The sequence below is a fragment of the Thunnus thynnus genome, chromosome 19 (assembly GCF_963924715.1).
Source record: "Thunnus thynnus chromosome 19, fThuThy2.1, whole genome shotgun sequence".
In the NCBI taxonomy this organism is placed as follows: domain Eukaryota; kingdom Metazoa; phylum Chordata; class Actinopteri; order Scombriformes; family Scombridae; genus Thunnus; species Thunnus thynnus.
Genome location: NC_089535.1, coordinates 6,411,525 through 6,437,954, shown reverse-complemented (window position 1 = coordinate 6,437,954; position 26,430 = coordinate 6,411,525). Strand labels below are relative to the sequence as shown.

At 36.8% G+C, this 26,430-nt stretch overlaps 2 protein-coding genes across 2 annotated transcripts; one reads left to right on the top strand and one right to left on the bottom strand.

The window, feature by feature from the left end:
- The first annotated feature begins 5,431 nt into the window (after positions 1-5,431).
- Positions 5,432-11,252, top strand: crhbp (corticotropin releasing hormone binding protein). Its single transcript, XM_067574158.1, has 7 exons — positions 5,432-5,666; positions 5,760-5,853; positions 6,578-6,735; positions 7,257-7,467; positions 8,261-8,406; positions 10,331-10,448; positions 10,540-11,252. Exons 1-7 carry the CDS (start codon positions 5,577-5,579, stop codon positions 10,692-10,694), a joined length of 972 nt encoding a protein of 323 aa, XP_067430259.1. The 5' UTR covers positions 5,432-5,576; the 3' UTR covers positions 10,695-11,252.
- Positions 11,253-22,767: 11,515 nt separating this feature from the next.
- Positions 22,768-26,196, bottom strand: s100z (S100 calcium binding protein Z). The gene is made up of 2 exons (XM_067574231.1): positions 26,056-26,196; positions 22,768-23,894 (listed from the first exon to the last, which is right to left on the bottom strand). The coding sequence occupies exons 1-2, from the start codon at positions 26,194-26,196 to the stop codon at positions 23,739-23,741; spliced, it is 297 nt and encodes a 98-aa protein (XP_067430332.1). The 3' UTR covers positions 22,768-23,738.
- Between the last annotated feature and the right edge of the window lie 234 nt (positions 26,197-26,430).

The window sequence follows — 26,430 nt, the reverse complement described above, 5'->3', positions numbered from 1 at the left end:
GTATGGAGTGCAATCGTGCCTTTCTGAGAGGGCTTCAGTAAAAGTCATCACCTTTGATCGCAAACTGCACCTCATAAAATCTCAATGGAAGGAGGTTTTAAAGAGCCAGACTCCAGAGCAGAGTTTAAACAAACTCAAAATTGATTTCAGCATCTGTAAATCAGGTTGAGGCCTAAACAATAACACAAGAGAGTATACCCACTAGGGGAAAGTCTAAATCTGATTTCAGCATACACATCTGAGATTCAACTTTTCTTTGGCCAACATGAGGATTCAGAAAAGTTCACTTGGAAAAGATAAAAAAAATATCTAAATTTGACAATAATATCTTATTTTAAACAGAAATATCAATATGTGTTTGCAAAAATAAAAGGGCTTCAGTGTTTGGCCAGAGAAGAAGGTGATGATATTTGCCAAATTTAAAGGAATACTCAATGACTAGTTTTTGATTGTGTGCTTGTAGCTAAAAAGGTTGAACCGCAAAGTGCTCTTTGGCTCATCAAAAAGTATGTGAAAGCTCCTCTCCCCCCACCTATGTGATGTAGTTGTGGGTGCTGCCTCTGTCAATTTTTGTAACTTTCTGAAAGTGGAACTATTAAGTACATGTACGAACAAATGTTTGACACGGATTCTCTAGATTGAACTGACTGTACTAAATCACCATCGTCGCTGACTGAATCAGGAGCTTTTAGCAGTGGAGCTCCTCACTGGTGACTGAGAGCACTGTTGTCAGCCCAGCCATGATTCATGGTACGTTACTTCCTTGTTAAAAGTTGATTGAAAGACAGAGAAACTCACAGAAACAATTATAATGTGATTGTACTATTGCAAACCAGTTAATGCTGAGCTATCAACCTTATAAACAGTGCTGTATATAACTGGTTCTGTACTGAACTGAACATAACAGCTTGAACTAGCAACAAACTGAACGTATTACTGAAGTGAAAACAGTCAGTGCTGAAGAGATGGTGTTATGAACCTGTGTTCACTCACTGATGTATGAACTGAACAGCATTTGAATGGTGATGTGATCACTCAATTAAAAAAAAAAGAATGGTCTACATAGTCTGTGGCTATGAATCTTTGAACTGAACGAAACTATTTAAATCTGCAAAGTAATTTCTAATTTACACCTCTACTGAACCAGACAATCTGACCATCACAGGGACGAATCAAAGCCAGTTTACTGGCCTTTATAATAGGCAAGTGTTCACTTCCCTTCTGGAGTGCCACAATAACCCCATTCGGACAGAGTTTGAACTGTTACCCTCTGGTCCTTGGTTGAGGGTGCCTGGAGGACGTAGAGGTATAACGTTTCCTTCGTCCCTGTCTTCAATTGTTAAATGGTAGATAGCATTTTACTGTTGTCTGGAGATTGCTTATTTGCACAGACTGCTTACTTGAATTTTGCACTTTTACCTTGATACTGAATGTACTCCTTTAACTCACTCTGCCCACTACATCCTGTTGTTTTTCTGCTGCCATCAGTGTTTTGGTGTTTTGTGTGTTTTTGTATAATTTATGCGTTTTTTGTATATCCTGGTTGCAAACCATTTTCCCTGTAAGGGACAATAATGATACCCTGAACATCCACTTCACACAGCGATTTGCCAAGTGGACAGACATGAGGAAGCATGCAGGATTTGAGGGTCTCTCTTATGCTCTCAGTGCAATCCGAATCGTATACTTCTACTTTTTACTTTTAGGATGTGCTGCAGCTGCCCTCACAAAATATGTACTGTTGCATGCAGTATGCAAACAATTGGGACATATAACTTCATCTACCATTGCAGCACCTGTCGTTGCACTGGCTTCTGTCATTGGTCTGTGCTCTTTCAGCGGCTCAGTTGATGTGATGTATCTTCCATTGCACAGAAGATTGTGGGTCAGAATAGCCACATCCTGGTACTTTTGGCATACTGCAGATGCGATATGGCTATGAGGAGAGATTGTACCAAAGTGTGTTCTGTAATCTTCATTTGAACTAATATCGCATCTCGCCCTGTGAATACATATGTATATAGTGAGGCAGAAACTAAGAAAGGGTGTGGAGGTCGGGGAGGACATGTAACGAGTCTGACTGGCTGTTCTGAAAAGCTTTTGCCTTCAGATGTCATCAAACAACAAGTCATACAAACTTGCTTGTTTCAAGCATCCCCCGATGCAGGCTCACCATGTAATCAGAGGCATTGTGCCCATTCAACTTGAGGGGGCATGTGCCCTCTAAAGTATTTGTGATTGGATGGCTTGTTAAATTCTATTTTAACAATAAGTGTTTTAAATTAGCGTTAATAATATACTTTATACACTAAAAGTCTCTCTTCTGTGTTTTTATTCCTATTTAACTTTACCGCTCCTATTTAAAGTGACTTAAGCATCAGTGGTTTTCAACTATAACCCACATGTAATTAACATTAGTGTTAGCTGGTTGTTTCTTGCTATCATTAGTAGCTAAATTATTGTTTTTGTCAAAACAACTTTGCAGCACTGAATACATCGTACAAAACAGGAGATGGACATGAGGAGATTCTTTTTTTTTTTTTTTTTAAATAGAGTCAAGTAAGTAAGAAAATGTTAAATTAGGTTTTGAAGTTACAGCCATGCATGAAGGGAAAAAGAGCCTATACTCATGAGGGAAGTCATATCATCTGTCCAAAATGAGCTGCAAGCAGCTGAAGGAGGTTTTTTGTTCTTTAAGTGAATTTCTATTTGCCTTTTAGGTGTGTGAACATATTTTAATGGATTTTCCAAGATATATATATATATATATATATATATATACACAGACACACAGACACAGACACACACATATATATATAGTTTTGGACAAACAAACATGTTTTGTACCATTCACCACCATGAGTGTGGATTACACAGAGGCCCAATTTCTGCATTTGAATGGATTGACCTTTTCAACAGCCTGAGGCACCTGTGGACCTCAGGGACCGAGCTCAGACAGCGGAAAGACGAGTACTGTGTGTCCTTGACTCTCAATAACCTCTGAGAATGCAACTTAAAACTTTGCAGCAATCAAGTATTTTGCTCTTAGCTCATTTAATTTACATTTGTTTTTTCAATGCCAACAAACAAGCAAATTATGCTTTTACAGATGCTGCAGTGTAGTTTTGAGCAGAGGAGCCAGATGTATGACAAAAACTTGTAATATTGTAAAGACCATTTTGCATGATGAGATAAATTGCTCATTATGTTTTCCGGTTCATAACCAACGTCTGATTATGTGTACAATTTGGTGTGCAACATGTTTAGTATTATGACATAATTTCTTTTTTGCAAACACTTTATCTTTCACATTTCATATTAAACTCTCCTGGATGCAAAAGCCAGGGGACATTACTCCGAAAATACACACTCTGGAGTTGTAGGAGTTCATTTTGTTTTGAAGTGGCTCCAAAGACGAATAACAACAATCATGTTTTCAGGCTCCAGAGTGTAGTTCCGTGTACAGCAGACGCCACTGAGCATGTGCAGGAACACGGTTCACGCTTTGCTAGCTTGCCTTTCTACATATCACAACCTCTTGACTTTGTACTACATTATTAATTTCTCAAAGATCTTCAGTGCAAAGCCAAGAGGTTGTGATATGTAGCACAGCAAGCTAGCGAAGCATGAACCGTGTTCCTGCACATGCTCAGTGGCGTCTGCCTTACATGGAACTACTCTCTGGAGCCTGAAAATGCAATCGTTTTTATTAGTCTTTGAAGCCACTAACGTGACTGTAATCTTTGCAGTGAAGGAACATGTTACCCAGTGTAACGATGTGGCTCACTGACATGTTTTTAATAGTTTTTGGACAACAATGGAGGTCTGCGGCACAGAGAAGTATGGTATATGAGGCTTTGGATACACACAAAATACTTGTAAGTAGATAAATCCACCGTTGATTTGGCTCCGCACATGAGATTTGTTGACAAGTAAAAACATATAGAAAATCGCCAGCCACTTTATTTTTTCAGTACTTTCTGGTTCCTCTTGATGAGGTAGTTTGATAGTGAATCATGCTGCTACAGTAGCATACCACAGAGTTAAATACATTTTATGTGTGAGAGATGTAAACTCGTTGAGGTTGTAATTGGGGGCACTATTGGACTTGATCAACTGAAAAATAGGAAAAATTGCAACTGAATAAAGCAAATCAGATTTTATATGTCAAAAATCTGGTAATTCCTTGATGGGGCTACTGTAGAACTATTCTGATTCTTGATGCGGCTATAGCACCATCTAACCTCAGCCTAGTGCCAAGGGCAAATTGATTGTGATTTTGGGTTATACAAATAAAACCGACTGCATCTGACTATCTAATTGGCACAAGTTGAATCTAACATTCGCTTTACTTTAGGTGCAGTCTTCTGTATCATATTTTTCTTCATGGTAGCCCTGAGGGGAATTTTATTCCACTGTATACTTAATGTATATATATATACAAATGGAGGGAATGACAGTCCACCTTGACCTTTGACCTCTGTTTGCCATGCTCATTCTATTAATAAAAATTGTGATGCAAAATGGAAACAACCTGACTTTTTGTCATTTTGTCATTTGTCTTTTTGTCATTACGGCCTCATGATGGATTGACTCATACATTTATTCATTTGGCAGACGCTTTTGTCCAAAGTGACTTTTAAATCAGGTACAATCCAAGCCACAGTAGAGGAGTCACAGACTGTATGTATAAAGATATAATCTTTATATATGGGAGAAGTCTTGAAAAAAATAAGCACGGTAACACTTCACCTTCAATGTTCCACCTGACACAAGAGCCACAAGGTTGCAGGTGTATGAAGTGATGAAGCCAGTTTTCAATGAGATTATATGATTTTCATCAGCAGATGCAGTGTTCTCACTTTGCATGGAACTGTAGATGTTTGAATTTACATAAAATATATCTCTTGTCATTATTTTGTCACATTAAGTTACAATGAGTGGTTGTTTTTGCCTTAATTTCAGATAGTGACCTGTGAAAGTCAGATTTATGAATAACATCAAACAGATACACGTATCTGAACTAAACAAATATATGTATTAAAAATATTGCTCCGTCAAACATGAGTACTGAAACTGTATTTCTCCACTAGATTCAATCAATAATCTGTCACTTTTATGTGCAAAAACAGAAATGTGGCGATGTGTAGTGACATTAAAGGAAGTTGACATCATGGATCAGTTGTTTAATGATTGTGGTCCTCAGGTAGCGCCAGTCCTGCCACTGCAGGACTGCAGCACAGTCACGGTTTGAGGGAACATGACGTCTGATTGATGTGTTGTTTGAGTTTCTTTAGGCATCAGCTGTCTCTCTCTCTCTCTCTCTCTCTCTCTCTCTCTCTCTCTCTCTCTCTCTCTTTCTCTCTTTCTCTCTCTCTGTCTATCTCTCAACTAGCTTGCTCCATCCTTGCTCTCGTCACAAATACGCACATGATCGGGTAATGGAGGGGGAGGAGGGGGGGTCCACGGTGGGTGACAGCGACCGTGTCAGGTGGTCGTTACAGACCTTGGTCCTATAAAAGCAGCGCTGGTAACAGAGCAGCTCAGACTTTCTCAGGTGCGCCTTGCTGACAGAGATGCGCGTCATGGAGCGCACTTTCCGGGAGCAGCTCTTCTTTCTGGTGTTGTGTCTGTCTGTCCTCAAGGGAGACTCCAGATATATTGAGGTGAGTGTCATGATCAAGATCACGCTTAAACTTTGCTGTTATTCTTAATCGATTCACAGACAAAACTTCTTGATTTCATATTTTTTCCTGCAGAACAACGAGATCTCAAAAGATGACTTATATTCATTTTTCAACTCGGAACCTAAGAGAGAAATACCAGAGGAATTAATGTACCGCCGACCTTTACGTAAGTCATGTGAAATCTGTACCTGTCACTCACAAAGGCAAGGCAATTTTATTCGTACAGCACGTTTCATACACAGAGGCAACTCAAAGTGCCTTACATGAAATAGATAAAAATGAAATAGCATAGAAAGATAAAAAGATTTTTTAAAAAAGTATAAAAGACATAAAAAAGAATAAATATCACTGTGCAATTTAGAGTCATAGTGCAATTATTAGCAACAGTTAAAGGCAAAGGTGAACATGAAAGACTTTAGCCTTTTTTTAAAAGTAGCCAGATTGGGGCAGATTTAAGATCCTCCGGAAGTTTATTCCAGCTTTAAGTATCATAATAACTGAATGCAGCTTCACCATGTTTTGTTTTAATCAAAGAGACATAATTGACAATTTGTGCAGCTTATGTGCATATAGTTTTCTTTTTTTTTGAGAGAGAGAGAAATGAAAAGAGAAATGTGCATTTATTTATCTCATATATGCAGTCTTTACTATAAAACTGTAGTAAAAAATGTTAATTTTGAGTAGGACTCATATTCAGTTGTTTTTTCAATTTCAAGTAGCTTATTGACATAACATCAATGATAACGAATAGAGAGGGAAAATAGTGGGAGCAAGTAAAAAGGAACAATAAAGGGGGATAGATGCCTCTAATGCCTGCTATTTTCTAGTTGTTTATGATGTGTACACATACTCTGGTTGCACAAATACATCCATGTGCGTTTGTCTCTCAGGTTGTCTGGACATGGTTGCAGTAGAGGGTCAGTTCACCTTCACAGCGGAGCATCCTCAGCTCAGCTGTGCCGCTTTCTTTATAGCAGAGCCCAATGAAGTGATCAGTGTGGATTATGACAGTGTTGACATCGACTGCAGGGGAGGGGACTTCATCACGGTAAACTCACCTCTCCCACAAAACATTTACCCACCAATTTGTACCATTAATGTTCCCAGTAATCCTTCTGTAATCACATCCTTAACATAAGTGGCATACTTAGATACTTCTGTACATATTTAGTTGTAACTGGTGATGAAATATGACTTTGTTTTTGTTTTTGTGGCACAGCCTGTGTTTGTTTTCATGCCACCAAACACTGGGGTCACTCACTGTGCAGTAACTTGCTTGACTAATCTTATAGAAACACTTCCTGATTAGAGAAAAAGCTCCTTTAACCTATTGCAATTGCATATAACCTGCTTACTTTGGGTGACCTGCCCCTTCATGTTTGCATGCTGATGCTCCTTACATTCTAATCTTACCATAGTGGTCTCAACCTTATAAGTACTAAGTTTAATGTCTTTCCCACAGAGAAAGATTAAACTAAACATGAGATCAAGTAAACCCCTTCAAAAATCATCTTTGACCGAATTTGTAATCCTGCTCTCACCTTCTCCCTGTTAATGTATCCCATGAAGGTGTTTGACGGCTGGGTGATGAAAGGAGAGAAGTTCCCCAGCTCCCAGGATCACCCGCTGCCTGTGTATGAGCGCTATGTGGATTACTGTGACTCAGGATCTCTGAGGAGAAGCGTGCGCTCCTCTCAGAACGTGGCCATGGTCTTCTTCCGCATTCACAACGCCGGCAGCGGCTTCACGCTGACAGTCAGGAAACTCATCAACCCTTTCCGTGAGTATTCTGCATAATCAGATGTATACAAATCTAACTGCTTTTGCTTCTAGTCCACTCTGGGGCTTTTGTGTGTATGAGGGGTGGTCAGATTTGTGCAGCGATTAATGTGTGAGTCTGTGGTGATGCTGATACAAGCCTGGCAGGGTGCTTTAGTCATCAAGTGCACCAACAGGGGACAGTTTGCCATCACTGCATGTGTTTCTGGATCTGGGACATGATCACAGGGCAAATGCTGTCCTACAGTAACATGTAAGGACAAGATAAAAAATGCTACATCTACTGTAAACTGAACCCAAAATTTGTTGATCTCTCTGTGCAAAATTTTTTTTAATCTGCATAATTTTGTTATATTGATATACATATACATGTAATGAAATGAAATGTATATGTATGTAATCAAATTTTCTGGCAGCTATCATTGCAGTGATCTTTTGTCTGAGTTTTACCTTCAGTTTATTTTTTTAATTCAGCACCTACACTCTGTTTGTCTTTAAAATTACCTTCACTTTTGCTTCTACCAGACTTGAATTTTGTCAGAAAAGCCTTTTCTCAGTCCGAATCATCAGAAATAAAACTAGCATTTCATTTTAAATTCATCTTCTGACATTCACCTTTTGACCTTTTTTATTAGATGGAACAAAGTGGAGAGCCAGTGCATGTTCTTTGTCACTCATTTGTACATACATTATTCATGTGTGTGTGCCCGTCCTTGTGTATGTTCATATGTTCCTATTAGTGAGTCCATTAAGGTAAAATCATGCTCCTGATGTCCATGCTTGTCTCTTTGCAGCCTGTAATGTCATCTCTCAGTCACCAGAGGGCAGTTACACAGTGGTGATCCCGCAGCAGCACAGAAACTGCAGCTTCTCCATCATATATCCAGTGGAGATCGACATCTCAGAGTTCAGCTTGGGACACCACAACAACTTTCCCAAGGTGAACGAATGCACTGGTTTCTGTTTAATATCCACTTTACTATGGCCTCTGTACTTGATTCTTCTCCTCAGCACTTTTTTTCTCAAAGTTTTGCCATTACTCCGATTTAATGGAGATGAATGGAATTGCTTTCAAAAATTGTATTTGGAAAACAAGAGTAACACCAATATGTCTTTCTCGAAACAACGGCTCAGTTACACACTATTTTCCATGTTCAGTAGAAAGTGATTTTTGAATTAAAAACTTTTGTTTGTGATTTTAGTGAACAGATGCTTTAAAACTTTTAATACACATGAGTTTGTTATGCAGAAATTTAGCTGTTATAACTATTGGTGATTTAGAAGTGCACACGTAAACAGAACAACAAGTCAACTCAAGGAACACACTGTACAACAAAACATGTAGTTTATAGAGCCTTCAAAAATAAACCTTCATCTTCTACTTTGTTAAGGTGGCTAAATTCAATATTTTTATATTAACAATAGATCAATAGATGACTACATAACATGAAACATGTTGCTTGTAGTGACAAACTCATAGACAAATATCACCTGAGACTGCAGTTTCTCTCAGCTCTAGGGAGTGTTTCAGCATCTCTCAGCTCATTGGTTGTTTTGATTCACCCTGACCATCAGCTTTGTGTTTAGGCAAAGCAGGCAGCTGTTTTCTGTGGGGATTTAAAAAACCCACTGTACAAAACCTGCCTAGCACCAAATGGCAAATACACAAAGTTAGTCACAAACTGGTAAACATAGTGGAGCATTTAGCAGCTAAAGAGACATTTTTATCAGGTGGAGACCAAAAACAGAGCAAAAACCAAAGTAACTATTGCATTGTATTCAGGTAATAATGTTGTAACCTTCGTGTCTGCTGGATTTATGAATAAACAACTGTTTGCTAATAAGGTCACCATATCAGCTTCACAAGGTAATGATATGTTAATGTTTGGGGCCAAAAAAATCAGTTAATGAAGGTTTAGGTTCGACATAGATTGTTGAGGTAAGATGGACATGCGACATGAGAGAACTGCAGTCTTTGGTTTCAAATTCACATAATTTGTTCACCCAACCATCCAACTTCATGGATATTACACAAACTTTTATTCTGCTCCTGAATATAATAAGCATAGGTCATCCGAAGCTTTTTGAAGAACTGACTAGGGCTACAACTAACAATTATTTTCATTATCGATTAATCTGTCGATTATTTTCTTGATTAATCAATTAGTTGTGTGGTCTATAAAATGTCAGAAAATGTTGAAAAATCTCAATCACTGTTTCCCAAAACCCAAGGTGACATCCTCCAATGTCTTCTTTTTGTCCCGACCAACAGTCCACAACCCAAAGATATTCAGTTTACTACATAGAAGATAAATAAACCAGGAAATATTCACTCAGTCATTCTCAAAAATGACTCCAAAGGATTAATCGATAATCAAAATAACTGGGGATTAATTCAATAGTTGGCAACTAATTGATTAATCAACTAATCATTGCAGCTCTAGAACTGACCAATAATGTACTCTTGAGAGAACTGTCATTATTTACACGAGCACAAGAGGTCCTGTGTGTAAAGATGGGTCGTTTTAAGCAGAGGAGGATAATTAAACAAGACAGATGAAAAGATATTTTCCAGACTCAAGTGCGAACACATGAAAACATTTCATCTGTAGCCGTATTCTTTACTCATACCATCTAACTCTGTATTAAAAAATCAATGTGATCATTTCTATAGTGTCTAATATATAACTTTATTGATAGGATCCAACAGGATTATTATTATATTTCATTATTCATACTGCTCATCAGTATTATTATACATGCATGGTTAAATTCCTCTTGGTAAATTCACTGTGATGAATATCTACTGAATCCTGTTGGACAGTTTTTCTACATGTTTTAAACCCATACGTTGATCTCCATAGAGGTCCATGCCTGGATGTGCAGAATCAGGAGATTTTGTGCAGTTGCTGGGAGGAAATGGCATCGACACGTCCAAGCTGCTGCCCATCACAGACCTCTGCATCTCCTTCACTGGACCTAGTGAGTACACACCGACCTCTGCCTTCCTTCCTCATTACACACCCATCACTGGCCGAGTCAAGACTTGATTTTACCTTTCCTTTTCCTGCAGCCCACATGAAGATCGGCTGTGATAACACAGTGGTGAGGATGGTCTCCAGCGGGAAGTTTGTCAACCGAGTGTCTTTCAGCTACAGGCTACTGGACAGCCAGGAACTTCAGACCATCAAACTCAACAATGTGGAAGATTTCTGTTTCAGTAACTGATCACATCAGGATAATAATGGGACAAATGTCATCATTTGACTGCAAACATTTTAAAAAATTTATTTTATTAAAAACAACAAAGATCCACCTCAGTCAGTCCCTCTGATTAGGCGAAATGTCTTAAATCCAAAGACATAACCATAAAAATGAATGATAATAAGGCACATACCGTCACAGAGATACTTACGATATTCAGCTCAAAATTCACTGGATTTCAATTTGTCTTTTTCTTTTTTTTTCATCTTAATTAATTCTGTTTGTTGCTGAATAAAGCTTCATGAAGTGTCCTTTTGTGTTTGGTGGAACTGCTATTGTTTTTATTTTTGCTTTGTGTAAAGGTGTATATTTATTAAGATGGGACACAGTCATTGCGTTATATATGGGTTCATGGTCAGCATTCTTGAAAAGGAATGGTGCTAAAATGAATGTTACTCTATTTATTTTGCTGAATGATACAAGTACTGAGTCATTTCCTGCCACATGAGGGCAGCAGGTAAAGAGTTCAAAGTATTCATTGCCATTATGCATTTAAATTTGTATAAAAAAACTTTTGTAATAAAATTATACTGCATGATGAAGCACCTAACTGGTTCTGTTCTTATTTATTTTGTGCCTAAATGTGTTTTAAAAATGTTCTACAGCAAGAAACAAAACTGAGCACTGCAGCACTCTAACACATTAAAACACATTAACAAGACTACACAATACTGTACTGTGGTGAAATTAATCTGAATAGAAGAACAAACACTGAATTTATATTAAAATACAAAAAATATTACAAACAATTGCATTCAAGTCTCTCCAGGTATCGTTCTGCACTCTAAAAAAGCTTTACTCTCCTGTAATTGAGCTCCGCTTCATGCTGTTTTATCAAAATGCAAAGTATCATAATTTCAAAAAACACTGGAAAATGAAAATAAACTTGCACGGATATAACATTTTCATGTAGTTTTGTCATCCGATCCATTTTTTAGATAAATATTTATATATTTTACATACATTTATATTTCTATATGAAGATATTCACCACTCGTCTTGCTCGTTGTGTTCAAATGAAACTCTTGCCGGTCTGTTCTGTGCACTGCTCCATTAAATTACTTTCAATTCATTAGTTTCAGTGGAGGAACACATATGGGAGGTATATGTTGCTCCACCTTCCCAGACAGCATTGTTTCTGTTTGTTCAGTAGTGCAAAAAGCAGTGGGTAGACAAAAACTCCATATTTAGAAATGTTTGAGTTAACAAAGCCACTACCTTTATAATGGCTGCTGTTATGTATTGATCCATCTTTAATGAATTAGCAACCATTTCTGTTATTAAAAATCAAAATTAAAGACATTCCTATCAGCCTCATATACTTTTTTTTAGTGCTAATTAGCAAATGTTTGCACGCTAACATGCTAAGATTTGGAACATCATTAACATTAACATCAACATGTTAATATTGTCATTGTGAGCATGTTAGCATGCCAATGTTAGCAAGTGGATAATGTAACAGATTTGATCCATATATGGTTTAGGTTTAGGCTTAATCACCCATTTTTCAGAAGGTTTGGAAAGTTTACAATCATACTACTGTTTGAAGTGGTAAAATGTGGATGTTTTAGCAACTTCTCCAATCATAAACCATGTTGTTCAGGTGTTACAACTGACTCGTGGTAGGAGGTGTGTACTATGTAGTTGACCTATCATAGTCATCATAGTTTATTGGTAACTGTGATGATGAATATCCTAAAAATCAGCATCACACTAATTTGTAATCCAACTGTATTTGTGAGTTTATTTTCCTCCTAAACATTTTTTTTTCTTTTTTTAATCAGCTGAGCTACTTCAAAACCTTCCATAAACCCTGGAGTGTAGCTCTGGTTGGGAATCACTGGTGTAAAAGATGTTTTGCCAATGAACAGATGACTTCCTGATATAGTGATGATGAATGCGATACATTCACAACAAAGTGGCCAAGTCCAAATCTAATAAGGGAATGTGCTTTTTTTAACCTTGAGATTATTTACAGGCTTGTTTGCATTTTCAAACGTACATTGACAGACTCTTTACATATCATAGTCACTGCAGCCAGGAATCAATTATGTGCAATAATTTGCTAATAAAACACAGTGGTTGCCTGGCAACCTCATGATGACAACAAGACTCCAGGAAGTCTCTGCAAACGAGATATAGCATGTTAATTTGTGAGCTGTAGATGAGTTGGAAGATGGTTTTTGTTACCCTTGAAGAGAGTGAGGTTTCTGTTTCCCCCTGCTTCTTCTCTATATGCTAAGCTAAGCTAACCGTCTTTTGGCTGTAGCTTCATATTATATGAGAGTGTTATCGATCTTCTCATCAAACTGTGCAAGAAAGCAAATAATTGTATTTTCCAAGATGTCAAATTATTCCTTTAGATTACAGCTTTCAGCTTTTTGTTTTTAAGACACATGTAGGATGAACCAGGTGGATTCAGTCTCGAAAACAACCGTGATGCCATTCAGGCTGTCAGGGGAGCACGTACTGATTCAATGATGTCACTGTCTTTGACGACTGTCTCTGGTATATAGCCGCCCCTCGCTGTCACTATACAGAGAGAACAACAGGCGGTATCTCTGAAAATGATGGTTTGAACGGTACAAACCAATGGGCCGGTGGGTGATTAAAAGCCTGCAGGTGTATTATCATTGACAGACACCTGCAGCCACAGCCAGTGATGAACGAGCGCATGATGAAAACTGTGTGTGATTGTGTGTGTGTGTATGTGTGTATAGACATGTTTTAGTGATAAGCACCTCCAGTGGTCTAGCACTAATTTAAATTTGAATATTACAGGAGAAGAAGATGTGGATACAAAGCAGATGTGCAGCTGCTTAAAGGGATAGTTCTTCTTTTTCAGTGCTATGGTGGATTAAAGGATAAGGCCGGAATTATTCTTATTTTTATCTCATTGTCATCAAATTCTATCAAAAAACCAAAACCAAAACTCATTGATGTGTTTTTAATAGTTTTGGCTACACAGACCATGCTTTTTAGTACTATCAAGACATTTGTTTTGGACTTTTTGTGGTATTAGATTAGTTACATTGTATGTCATTTCTTATATTTTATATCATATTTTAAAACCCACATTTTAATCTTTATATGTTGCATTTTGTTAATGTACATTATTATTCTATTATATGCTCATATGTTTGAAAATGTGTTCTGTTTTACTGTTTTTAGCAGCTCCCATGATGACTCATTCACTTTATGAAATGAATTCAATATCACATGGTTTATATGTCAATTTCAGTATTATACAGTATATAGTATATAACTTCTATCAAATGTTATTAAGTCTGTGTTCTTTTATACTACAAAATAAATGTTGTTCAAAGGAAGTGTGTTTTGGATTGACAGGTTGATTGTGGTGATGATGCCTCTACTGAACTCCGCCATCACTCTACAGATTGAGAAAATCAAGCTTGACATTTGAATCTGACCTTTCTGAGAGGGAATATTATTAATAATTTGTCAATCACTCAGCGGGGGTTTAAAGTGGATACAGAGGCTCAATATTTTGAGTGCAGTGCTTTTGAAAACACCATCTCTTCATATTCATAAATACATTTTAAACATTTGTTGCTTTAATAGCCTTAATATCATGTGATGTATGTGTGTTTGAGAAATTATATTCTTAATATGCCTGTTTTTTTATGGAAATTCTCTTATTTCACTATTTTCTTTTCCTTTGCAAGTATATTCGTTAGTGTATCTGAAAATTTACTTGTCGAGTGGTTTTTAAATATTGCAGATCCTCAATCTTTTTCAAAAAAACTACCCTAAATGCAAATGTTTCAGCATCAGGCCTTTATGTGACATTTTCTGCATATTGGCAGATATTTTTTCAAATAGATCTTAATATTTCCACATGGATTAGATTAGATTTGGTGCAATTATTAATTGTTATGTAGACGTTGAGAAAATTTTTAAGACATGCTATCATTTTGCTAATGTTATCTGTACTTTATATACTGTAGGTCACATAACAAAAGTACACAAGGTAAAATGACACAATTTGAAAAAAAAACATTATTATATTGTGATAAAATGCAAGTAATTTTACTATTATTCATAAAAATTACATTCAACTAGATTTTATTTTTGATTTTGATTTGATTTCTCCTGTGAGCATCACACATGTGAGTATGGTATGAATCACAAGAGACATTATAAAGGATGCAAAGCCCCTTCAAAATGTTTTGTTCCAGTGTAGGAGACAGATCAGGCTGCACATCACCCAACAGAGGCTGCAGGACAGCACTCTTCACTGGTGTCTTGTCGTCATCTCCTGAGGAATGACCGCACTGTTTTCTAGGGTAAAGCAAATGCTGCTATGCTTCGTAAAAGGATCATCCTCCATCTGTCACTGAATGGCACTAATGTGTTCCATAATATTAATAGCTTTCTTAAATGTTTTTATCACTATTCCACAACTGTTTACCTTCTTCTTTCAATGATCTGACTTTGCTTCTCTTTCAGTTCGCCCTCATTGGCACATTGTTAAAAACATTGAAAATAAAATGCAGAAGAGCAGGACAGAAATGGAATGTTACTGCTACAAGTTCCAAAACTAAATTAATTAAACCTGCAGTTTTACATTTACATATAAATGAATGTCCGTTACATTCAAGCCCTTGCCAAACAAGTTTACACAAGGCTGATTAAGCCTATCAGCACCAGGTAAATCTCTCTGTATTTCACAGTATACTGAAATTTTTAATCTGATGTCAGGTTTGACATTCCCATGCTGCCCAGATGAATGCGTACTGCACATGCTCTATGGGCAGGGTATGCGCACTAGAGACTTCTGCCGGCCGAGCCAGCTAACTTCCCGTTAGCCCTCTGCCAACTTAAATGGGGGTAAAATAACTTAACCATGTGGTTCCTCTAGACTTTCCAAATGTTAACAGACCGAATGGATCAAATTCTGATAGTGAAATGGGTCATTTTGTGGGGGTTTGTGTGACGCTCAAAACAATTTATCCACCATTTTACAGCCACAACAATAGCAACCAAGTAGGCTATAGCGGATCCTATGACGTAAGCACATGTCAACAGTGTTTTTGTAAGCAACAAATTAAATTTTGTGCACTATGTTCAGCAACCACTGATTGGCAGATAATTCAAATATTCTAAAATATATGTATTTTATGTATATAAGTATATAAAAACATATTTTAATCATACTCAAAAGTATGCTATGACTTCTGTATATAAACTGTACTGATTTTGACATGATTTTGTTCTAATGATATTATATGTATGTGGTACAACTTAAAATATCTTTGACACGTAAGCATACCTGACTGTGCTTAAGTTATAATTAATTATATTTAAACATACTTTTTTGCACTTAATATAGACACACTTGAAATATAACAATAACTGAATTTAGATTATTTCATAATTTACTCAAATTACTATTTCATATCATATTTACACATTTAAGTATGTTAAACAAGTTTTTTCTAGTATACTAAATGTATATTAATAGTAGTCCAAAAGATATTAGGAACTATAAGTATTGACAATGTACACAGTATAAAAGTTCATGGTTACTGCAAAAAAGTATACTTACATACACTTTTTTACAATTATAATGGTGTTTCAAAATAGCACAGTCAAGTAAAGTCAATATACTGTATGGTATGTTGCACCAATTTTATATTAACATATGCACATCAAAAATAGCATTTTATGTACATTACTCATGAGTGCATATGGAAGTATACCTACTATACTACAACAAGTACAGTTTAGTATACTTTTTTTTAAACAAGGGTATTGTTTCACTGCTTCATGAGTTAAAGAGTGTAGAAAGTCCTCTTGTTGTCCTCTTATTCTACTTTTTATCCAAATCTTGTCGACACTGTGTCTCAGTGCAAATGTCCTCTAAACATCTTCATAATTGTCCCTGTGAGATTCATCAGTGAAGTCCTGGATGTTAGGAGCCCGGCCAACAACTGCGTACAAATCCCTCACCTCTGACTGCCTCCACAGCTATTTTAAGCAGCCTGGTGTCCTGCCCTCCTAATGAAAATGACCGTCTTCTTCTCAAAATTATTGTACAATTGAGATGTAAAGTCTCCTTTTTATAATCCTTGTCCTGTTTCTGGTGTTTGCATGTTGGTCTGGATTCCCTATTTTGTCATAATCATGCATTTGAAAAATAAATTTTAAGGGGAATAGTTGTTAAATATTAAAAACAACACATTTTCTGACTGTTATAAATTATTTTTAGCAATTTACTTTGATCTCTATGCTTCTGATTGGATTGTATATCTTTCTGGTTTTCTTGCATGATATTTATTCTATATACTATATAGAATAAATATATTATATATTATATATTATATTATACTATATATTATTGTTGTAGATTTAAAAATCTGAACAGTGCAGACAGATCCACATACTATAAATAAACAGGCAACTTCAATGTTCTTTGTTAACATTTGCAGCTGTGTGGCCCCTCTTTGGCGTAAAATGCGTTAAGCCACAAGGTCCAAATCACATTCAATTTTCATTCATTTTTCACTATCCTCATCATCAGCTGCGGCTGTATACAAGCTAAAATCACTGAAACCATTACACACACACACACACACAGAGACACACACACACACACACACACAGGTCACTCCTGATGAGGAGTTATGACACAAACAGTGACGCACAAAGTGACGAAACAGGAGAACGGACAGCATGTGGGAGATAAGGGCTCGGGGCATACTTTAAAGACATTCGTTGCAGGTAGCAGCTACATTTGGATGAGTGACACTTGAAGTGAGGAGAATGTGTCCTGTGAACCAAGAAAGCTTTAAATGTAGAAAATTGAACATATAGAAATGTTAATATATGTGCTGTCCATGGGTTTGTTAATATGCATTAATATATTAGAAATTCTGCAGAGGCAGGCATTCTACTTACTGGACATTTCCCTTTAATTCACCTCATGTTGACCATGATGTATCAAGAACTATATGTATTCTTTTAGGGCAATGCCTACTTATTTTGGTTTATTTAACAGGGACCATACAGATAAATATATTACATATAAACATATTAGTATATAGACGAATTCAGGTTGTATCCATTACAGTGGTGGCACCTCACTTGTAGAAGTATAACACTGTAATGTCTGTAAAGGATTTCACTTTTGAAGTGTTTTTGCCAAGAAATCTGTGGAGGAAATCCTGTAGAACCAGTTATATGGTGAAAATACTGTCATCAAATTACATTAAGATAAAGGTTGTAATCTACATAACTTTAACTTTTCAATGACCAGTTTTAACAGACTTGTAAAGTCTTAGTTGTTCTGTGCTGTTAGCATCTGCTACAACAACAGACTTTGGAGAGAATGCAAAGTAAAAACCACAAACCTCTGCTCTATGACATCAATTTGCTTTCATAAGTCTCCATTAAATCCTCATGTTTCAAATGAATTATGAACAAAGGACCAACCACAGACTGATGATGAGCTATTAACTGTGATAATGCTAATGCTAATTTTCACTGGCGAAAAACAGGCTTTAACCCATAAAACAAAATGTACTTACCAGAACACCTGACTCCTTAGAGGGTCTTTCAGTACAAGCAAATGCTGAACAAGACTTTTTTAGGCGACCAAAATGTTACAACTAACTTTCAGGAACTGAAAACACACTGAAATAGCAACAACTATGCCTACACCTACACCTACACTCTTTAAATCTGGGGTTTCACCATGGTTACATCACCTAACCAATGTTGTAACCATGATAGCAACTTACCTGTGATGGCACCCACCTGTCACTCAAAGCGGCCAAGCCCTTAACCCTCCTGTTATGTTCATTTGTCAGGAACAGCAATGGTGTTCCCGGGTCAATTTGACCCAGTGCATGTTTAATTATCCAAAAGATGTCCGAAACCAAAAAAATCCTAACAAGCAGTGTGAATATTTCATTACTAACTCTATTACTAACTATTCTATCACTATTTAGTGCAATGGTGTTCCTTACCTCTAACAGGTAATGGTTCAATTAGGATAATTCACTCGTTTTTCATAAAAAAAATGCATGTTCAAACTTTTTTTTAAATGTTTCACCACTTTATTGCCTTTGAAAGACCAACATATGAAACACAATAGTTTTACATAACATTAAAACATTTAAATTTTGTTTTACATACATGCACTGTTTGTGAACCAGAAATGAACAAAATCGCAAAACAGCAATACAACAAACAAGCAATCACAATATGAACATGTGTGTGTGTTTGTCTACGTGTGTGTGTGTGTGTGTGTGTGTGTGTGTGTGTACATCTACACAGCACACGAGTGACATGTCACCACACTGTGCTTTGTGCAAATGAATTTTGTACATTTCACACAGGTCATGCTTGTTTTGACATCGTCAGCTGTATTTCACCATTTTTTGACATGAATGTCTTGCTTGGAGGAATAGGAATAGCAATTCCCTCATCTGGTTCAAAATCAGAATCATTAGAATCAGAATTTAGCTCAAGATGGTCTTCATCTTCAGACACATCCTCCTCCATTTCACTGTCATGATCAATGATGACTTCCAGAGCCTCCTGGACTGTCATCCTTTTGCTTCTGCTGCTCATTTTGTAATGGTTTGCCTGACAGAGTGTAATGTTGGTAGGACTCCCATGCAGAGAATCTTTTATATGTTTTGCCCCTCCCCTGTTGAGTGTCCACTGAATGTGGGTGGAGTTTTCCCGCGAGAACATAAATGGTTCTCGTCAAATATCATAACACCTGCACCTGTGTGTGTGTGTGTGTGTGCGTGTGCTCTGTGTGTGTGTGCTCTGTGTGTGTGTGTGTGTGTCTGTGTGTGTGTGTGTGTGTGTGAGTGATTGGGATGAAATATGTCTCACAGTTGCAAAGAAAAAAATAGTCTGAAATTTCTGACACCCTTTTACCTCCAGTTTGACTGCTGGGTCAAATGGACCTGAACAGTTTCTATGTGATATAAACATGCAAGGGGTGGTTGCAAATATGTGAGATGAACCATTTTCATATTATATGTTGATTACACTAATTAAGGCAAGCAGAAGAAGTTTCACACTGAAAAAATACTTTTAACTATTTTTCCGAGATCAATTTGACCCGGAGCATAACAGGAGGGTTAATTATGCATAACTTCAAGCCTTAATACAATTTAAATGGGTAAGTTATATAAAAATTCACCTCTTGTACAGTTGTCATTTGCACTGGGTTGTAACCATGTTTATTTCTGCTGTAAAGGAAGCTGTAGAGGAACTGTGGTTTTAAGCACTTCCAAGTTGGCTTTGTTTTCGACTTAGTTTTGACGTAGTCTTGTTTATTCCATGCATTCTTTTTCTTTGTTGGTTGTGTTATGCTTGTTAGACTAGTAGCAGCTAAGGCCTCCAGCAGAGATGAGGAGCAGGCTACAGAGGTCTGGTAACCTCACTTCTTTCTAATTCCACACCCCCAGATTTGTTTCATTTTTCTAACAACACAACTGGCTTTTTACGACTTTTTTTTTTTTACACACATGCAGTAGAAGAAACAGTCAGATGTGTAAAATCTGGAGTTTTTCTGAAGAGTAGTGAAAACTTCTGATCTGTGTTTTTAATTCTTATTGCAGGCAGTTCCATAATTATGAGCCTTTTATTGAAAAATATGACTGGCCAAAGGTTGTTCCGTGCCTTGTAATTGATCAATCAATAATCAGTGTCTTTTGTGTTTGTGATTTAGACTTAAATTCATAATCATTCCTCTAGAGTTTATCAGTCTTTTCCCTGCTTTTTTCTCTCCTTCTCCTTCCCAGCCTGCCTCCACCTCTCATTTCAACCATTCCTCTCGACATCCCATCCTCATTCCCCCCCCCCCCCCCCCCCCCCCCCCCCAGTCTTCCCACTCTTCTCTGGTCTCCTCGTGATTAAAGAGTCATGAAAGAAACTTCTGACTCTACATTTTACGCTAAATAACAGGCAAATTATGACATTTCATTTATGATACAACCATAAAAATCTGTTCTTAGTTTTGCTTCAGTCTTGACTGAGATTACAACAAAACTGCCTCTCCCATCATGTCTGCTGGCTGGAAACAGGAGATCCTTTTCCAGTTCAGGTGCATTCATTATCTTAAGAATTCCTTAATTGCCAGTAATTTTCCCCCACACCAACAAAACGTCATGATTATACAGGATATACATAGGTACAGGAAACTATTAGAGATTCTCATAACAGATGACTCAAACTTTACAAGCATTAGGAGAAGTCTCCTCTGCTGAAAGTGTTCCTGAACATGATGTTTAGCCACAGGAAATAACGACACAATTGCACAAACACTTTGAAGAGTGGAGGGTAATTGTAAGAGTAGGAATATAAATATCCACATTTAAAAATTATCAAATGACTCTTATGATTGATTGCAACCTTTTAGGAATTGGACAAAAAACATAATTACTGCATGGCATCTTCCCATGGGAGATGGGGTGATTATCCTGCTCGATTACCGCCAATCATAGACAAATTGCATTGTAATAGTGAGGGTTTGAGCAAAGCACCATCTGTGCGCATAAAAGCATCACACTTGCCACTGTATTTTTTTTCAGTAATTTTCCTTCACGTCACAGCTGAGAATGTCATCGCAAATTAACTGTCTGGTTTGTTATTTCAGGAAAGGGGACGTACAGAGGAAAACCCTTACAGAATACAGCTTACACTTTTGTCCTCCCCAAGGTGAGAATATCAGCACTTCTGCTTGAGGGGAAGACGTGTCTATGTGATTGGCTTATGCTGCTGGACCCAGGTGGTCTTTGCGTATTGGGATCGCCATGCGTCATCGAGACATGGTACACGGTCATTTCCCAAACGCACAGCCTCTCTCACTGTGTGAGATGTCCAGTGAGTGAAAGCTTGAATGAGAGAACAAGACAACTGCAGCAGAGTAGATTCAGACATGTTCGTCTCTGTCTCTCGCACACACTCACACATGTACAGTTTGTGGAAAGTCACTCAGGTACTGTACATAAAGTCAGTAAAATGTTGTGGTACTTGTACTTAAATTGAGAATTTTCATCTAATGCTACTTTATACTTCTATTCCACCACATTTTGGGGGGAAATTATATAAGTTTGCTTTGCTACATTCATTTGACAGTTATAGATTTTACTTAAAAAAAAAATATGATGAGTGTATGAAATATATTATATTTTGTCGCCCTGACAAAAAATGCATGCAGAGTCTCGTTAGGCATGGACTTTCTTGCACATACAGGGTCCTGCGCACATACAATGTACCTTAATGTACAATCAGACTGTCCACTACAAATTATGTTTACATTTGTATCTAATTTTGTATTTTTATCTTGTAAAGTTTGTATATTGATTCTTGATTCTCAAGAATTTCATTGTGCAGGGCAAATGACTGTTCTCTGTGCATATGACAATAAAGATTTGATATATTCAATATATAAATAAATAAATATTCAATATTTATGTGTATCATCTTTTATCTTATCTTATCTTATCTTATCTTATCTTATCTTATCTTATCTTATCTTATCTTATCTTATCTTATCTTATCTTATCTTATCTTATTTTATCTTATGTCATAACTTCCCATATTGATCTTGTGACCCTTGAGGGAACCCCTAGGTTGGGAACCACTGAACTATAATAGCTAACTGTACATATAATAAGTAGTTAAAACTAACTCCACTTCAACCAGCTACAACAGTAAAATGCTGCTTACATACTGATGCAACGGTATCAGTCAGAGACCCTTTTGCTGCAGAAAAAGTACTTTTAGTTTTGATATTTAAGTACTTTTTCTGATAATGCTTCTGTACTTTTACTAATATCCAGGAGTCCTATTATAAAATTGAATCCTTTTACATGTAATAAAGCATTGCTGTATTGGTACTCATAAGTAAAGTATCTGAATACTTCTTCCATAATTGCACATGTACATATGCCCAAACAAACATTACAATACACATTGTGTGCCGGTTTCCAGACAATAGCATGTTTTGATTTACTGAACGTTAATTTTATTTTTACATAATGTCAACCAGTATCACCCAGACTCTTCAGTAGTTGTGATTTATTTTACTATATAAGTTTGTCATGTTAAAAGACAATGCTCAAAGTCAAATATCATTGAGTAACAGATGTTATTTCATGTTTCAATATTTGTCTCATTTATCTCAGGAAAGAAGAAAAATGAAAAAGTCCAGATTTTCTCATGCAACACAAAGTACACAATGTACCGGTACATACAATGTACAGTGAAACTCTCATCACTGCAAGATAAAGTTGGCTTATTCAATGAAAACTCTGCATTTTTCCATGACTTGAACTTTACAGCAGCATGAGGATTTCTCCTCAGGGACTAGAGACTGACAGTGAGACCGACAAGGGACAAAGATGTTTCGTAAATGCACCATCAGGCTGTGACGATGCCTCGATAGGAAAATCTGAAATATTTAACGGCTGACATTTAAAGTCGAGCAAGAGGGAGAGTCTCTGCTGGGACATAAAAAATAAGAAATGATGACAGCGTATTTAAAGACACATTTCCAGATGACAAAGGTGTTTTTTTTAAAGGGGAATGAATCAACAATAAAGACGTTCTGTGCTGTTTTTCATACATCAAACCATTGGGATAAAAACACAGCTCCATACATGATTAACAACATGACAAAGGCAACACATGACAGATTTATGGACGGCACTTTGTATTTTCTGGTAACTAACATCACTTTTATATAAAAATTACTATAATTTGGATCAGGACAGCTTGGTGTGAGATCACAAAGTCATTGTTTAACAGCTCCAGGCTGAATATTGGTAAGAATATTGGTTGTCTACATTTATAAATATTACATTCACAATCCTATGCTGTGGGAAATACAAATTATTCAACTCATGTGTATTGTATTTAATGTAATGACATTTTTAAACTTTTAGAAACGCAAGTTATCAAAGTAAAAATGTGACAATTGCAGTTGATGAAGACTTCCAGTTGCTTTCCTGCAGACGTCTACTTGGTTTTCTTCTGCTGCTCTTGGAAGAAGTCATTGCAGGCAACGGTCAGGGCGGCCACCAACACAACAAACTCATTGAAATCCACCTCGTTGTCTTTGTTAGAGTCCAGGTCGTTCATGATTTTCTCCACCAGCATCGGATCCTTCTGAGACTGGAAACAAAACGGAAAAGAAGAGAATATTAATTCAACAAACAAGAGCAGCCTGGAGGATGAAACTTTGACATTTTTGTACGTTTTAGTCACGTCTTTTAATGATTCTCATGTGTGACTTGTAAACCAATACTATCGACCCTTCAGATCCCTGTTTGAGCAATTAAAAACTCCTTCAGCACATACCAGATGATATAGGAAATATAAGTCTGTCCATGTCAGATGAGTAACATCCAAGTTGGATTACTATCGGAGCTTCATATTGACTCAAGGCAAAAGCTGCCACTTGCGTCCAGAGGAGAGCAGAGTGATGTTGCTGCTAAATGAACCATGAGCTGCAGCTGATCACACACGACATTTATTGCTTTGCTCATTTCCTCCAGGATCAAGAAACAAGACATGGCTTTCATTTTCCACCCTCCAGCCTCTGAGGTGAATGGTGATATTTAACATTGTGGCACTCATTAAATTTGAGCAAAGGTTAAAATTAAAATCCCCCAACTACACTGAAGACAAACTTTATTTTATTAGGAAAATATCACTACAGTACTGATGTACTTTTTTTAATGTAGTTAAGGTTTTTAATGGTCAAAAAGCTACATTTGAATGTAGAGCTACAGTTGAGAGTCCAGAGACAAACAGGTAAACAAAATCCTGTATGTGTATTGATTTGCTGCTGCTTTTCAACAAAACCCTGTTTCACAGTCAACAGCATGTATAAAAAAAACAACTTAGATGAAAAGACAACAAACCGAAATAGGAAAACTGACTTACTTTTTAAAATTTGAAGAGCCAAAATACATTTTTGACAAAATTTGTGTATATGCTCTTTGTTCATGAGCTAATAAAAACAGCCTTGTTTTTTGTGACATGCATTTTCTACTGATCCAAAGGGTTTTTAAATGCTATATTTAGCTTAAGAAGAAGGAGAATTCAAGTCAAACTATGAATCAGCACTTAATCCTTTAGTTTATCAGAAAAAGTCAAAATCACCAAATTTGGAGATAAATGATTTTCCTTAGACCGGATGCCTTGAAAAATGAAGATTGTCAAATTGTTTCACATAAGCTTCTTTACTATTTCACTTAACTTAAATAAAAATAAAGGAGTAGTACTGAAATAAACTAAAAATATATCTATATTTTAACCAAACCGACAGCCAACTAAACTAAACTGAAACTGAAATAAATAATTTAAAATTATACAAAAAATAAAAACTAAAGCACTCTAGACATGGCTGTCCCTGTGCTGCCCCCTCCCTTCTGCTCTGAGTCTCAGTCTGAGGAGCAACCATGCATGTCTCTCTATTTAATACTACAGTATCTTTTCAGTTTCTAAAATAAACAATACAGTAATCTATACAGCCTTGGTTTGCACATGTCAAATTTTTCTGTTGGAGGAGGGTGAATGTTAGCCTCGCTGGGGCACCGTCTATTCTCAGAGGTGACTATAGCCCACAGGGATGTGATGACATCATGGGGGTGTCTATATTTGGAGGCGATATGGGCCACTGATGATGATGATGTGTGAGCACCTGAGGCTTCCCGTCCGCATGAGAGAGGACAAGGAGCAAGAAGAAAAAATATATCTGAAGGCGTCAGGAGGTTTGACTCTCAGGCCTCGGCTGCTTTCGTATTGGTCTCAATCATTTGAAATCGCAGACGTGTACACTCTGCTATCACACAGACTCAGGGGCTGCACGGGGACTTATCTGAAATGACTTTATCTATCTCCCTCTCTCCATCTTTTATTTGTGAGAGCCACCAGCAGTTACACTTTGACAGCAGGATAGCGACCAATGGGAAAACAATTTCCTTTAGACAAGGTCAAAAAGCTCGTTCTTAAATCATTTGGTTGTCCAGTTTAATTTGTAAGCGAGTCAAGTAACAACAATGCATCATCCAAGGGAGTAAAAATCTTCTCCAAGCAAATTATCAGGATATTTATTGAGGAAATACAGAAACACTTTTCTGCAGCAACACACTCCCAATAATTAAGATTGTTGCTCACAGTAAGGATCATTATAAGAAGACTTCTATCTATTCAGTGTCACAACAGTTAATCTGGAAATTCTCCTACATGATGTACCAAGCTTCAATTTAAATACACAATAAACAAATAAAAGAACAAAATAATCATAGTTTTGAAATGTCTTCCTTACCGTGAGGAAGTCAGTGAGCTCACTGTTCAAGAGTTGCTTCAACTCGCCTTTGTTGAGCTTGTATTTGTCTCCATCATTTCCAGAGTAGTTGTAGAAAACTGCTATCAGTGCATCCATTGCACCCTCGAGCTGGGTCGGCATTCTGCTGGAAGGATAATAACTGAAAATGAGAATGTATTTATTATTTAGGCATTTAATTGAATAAAACTAACACTATTTTAAGTATAAGTAAGACACAGAGTAATTATTTGTCCATGGGAAAGGTGTTCTTACCTGGTTAGAGTCCTGTACGAATGTGATGAGAGACACCGTGGCACAGCTTGTTTATTAGGAAGTGAGGAGAAGCTAAGTCTATCTAAGTCTCTATCTTTGTGG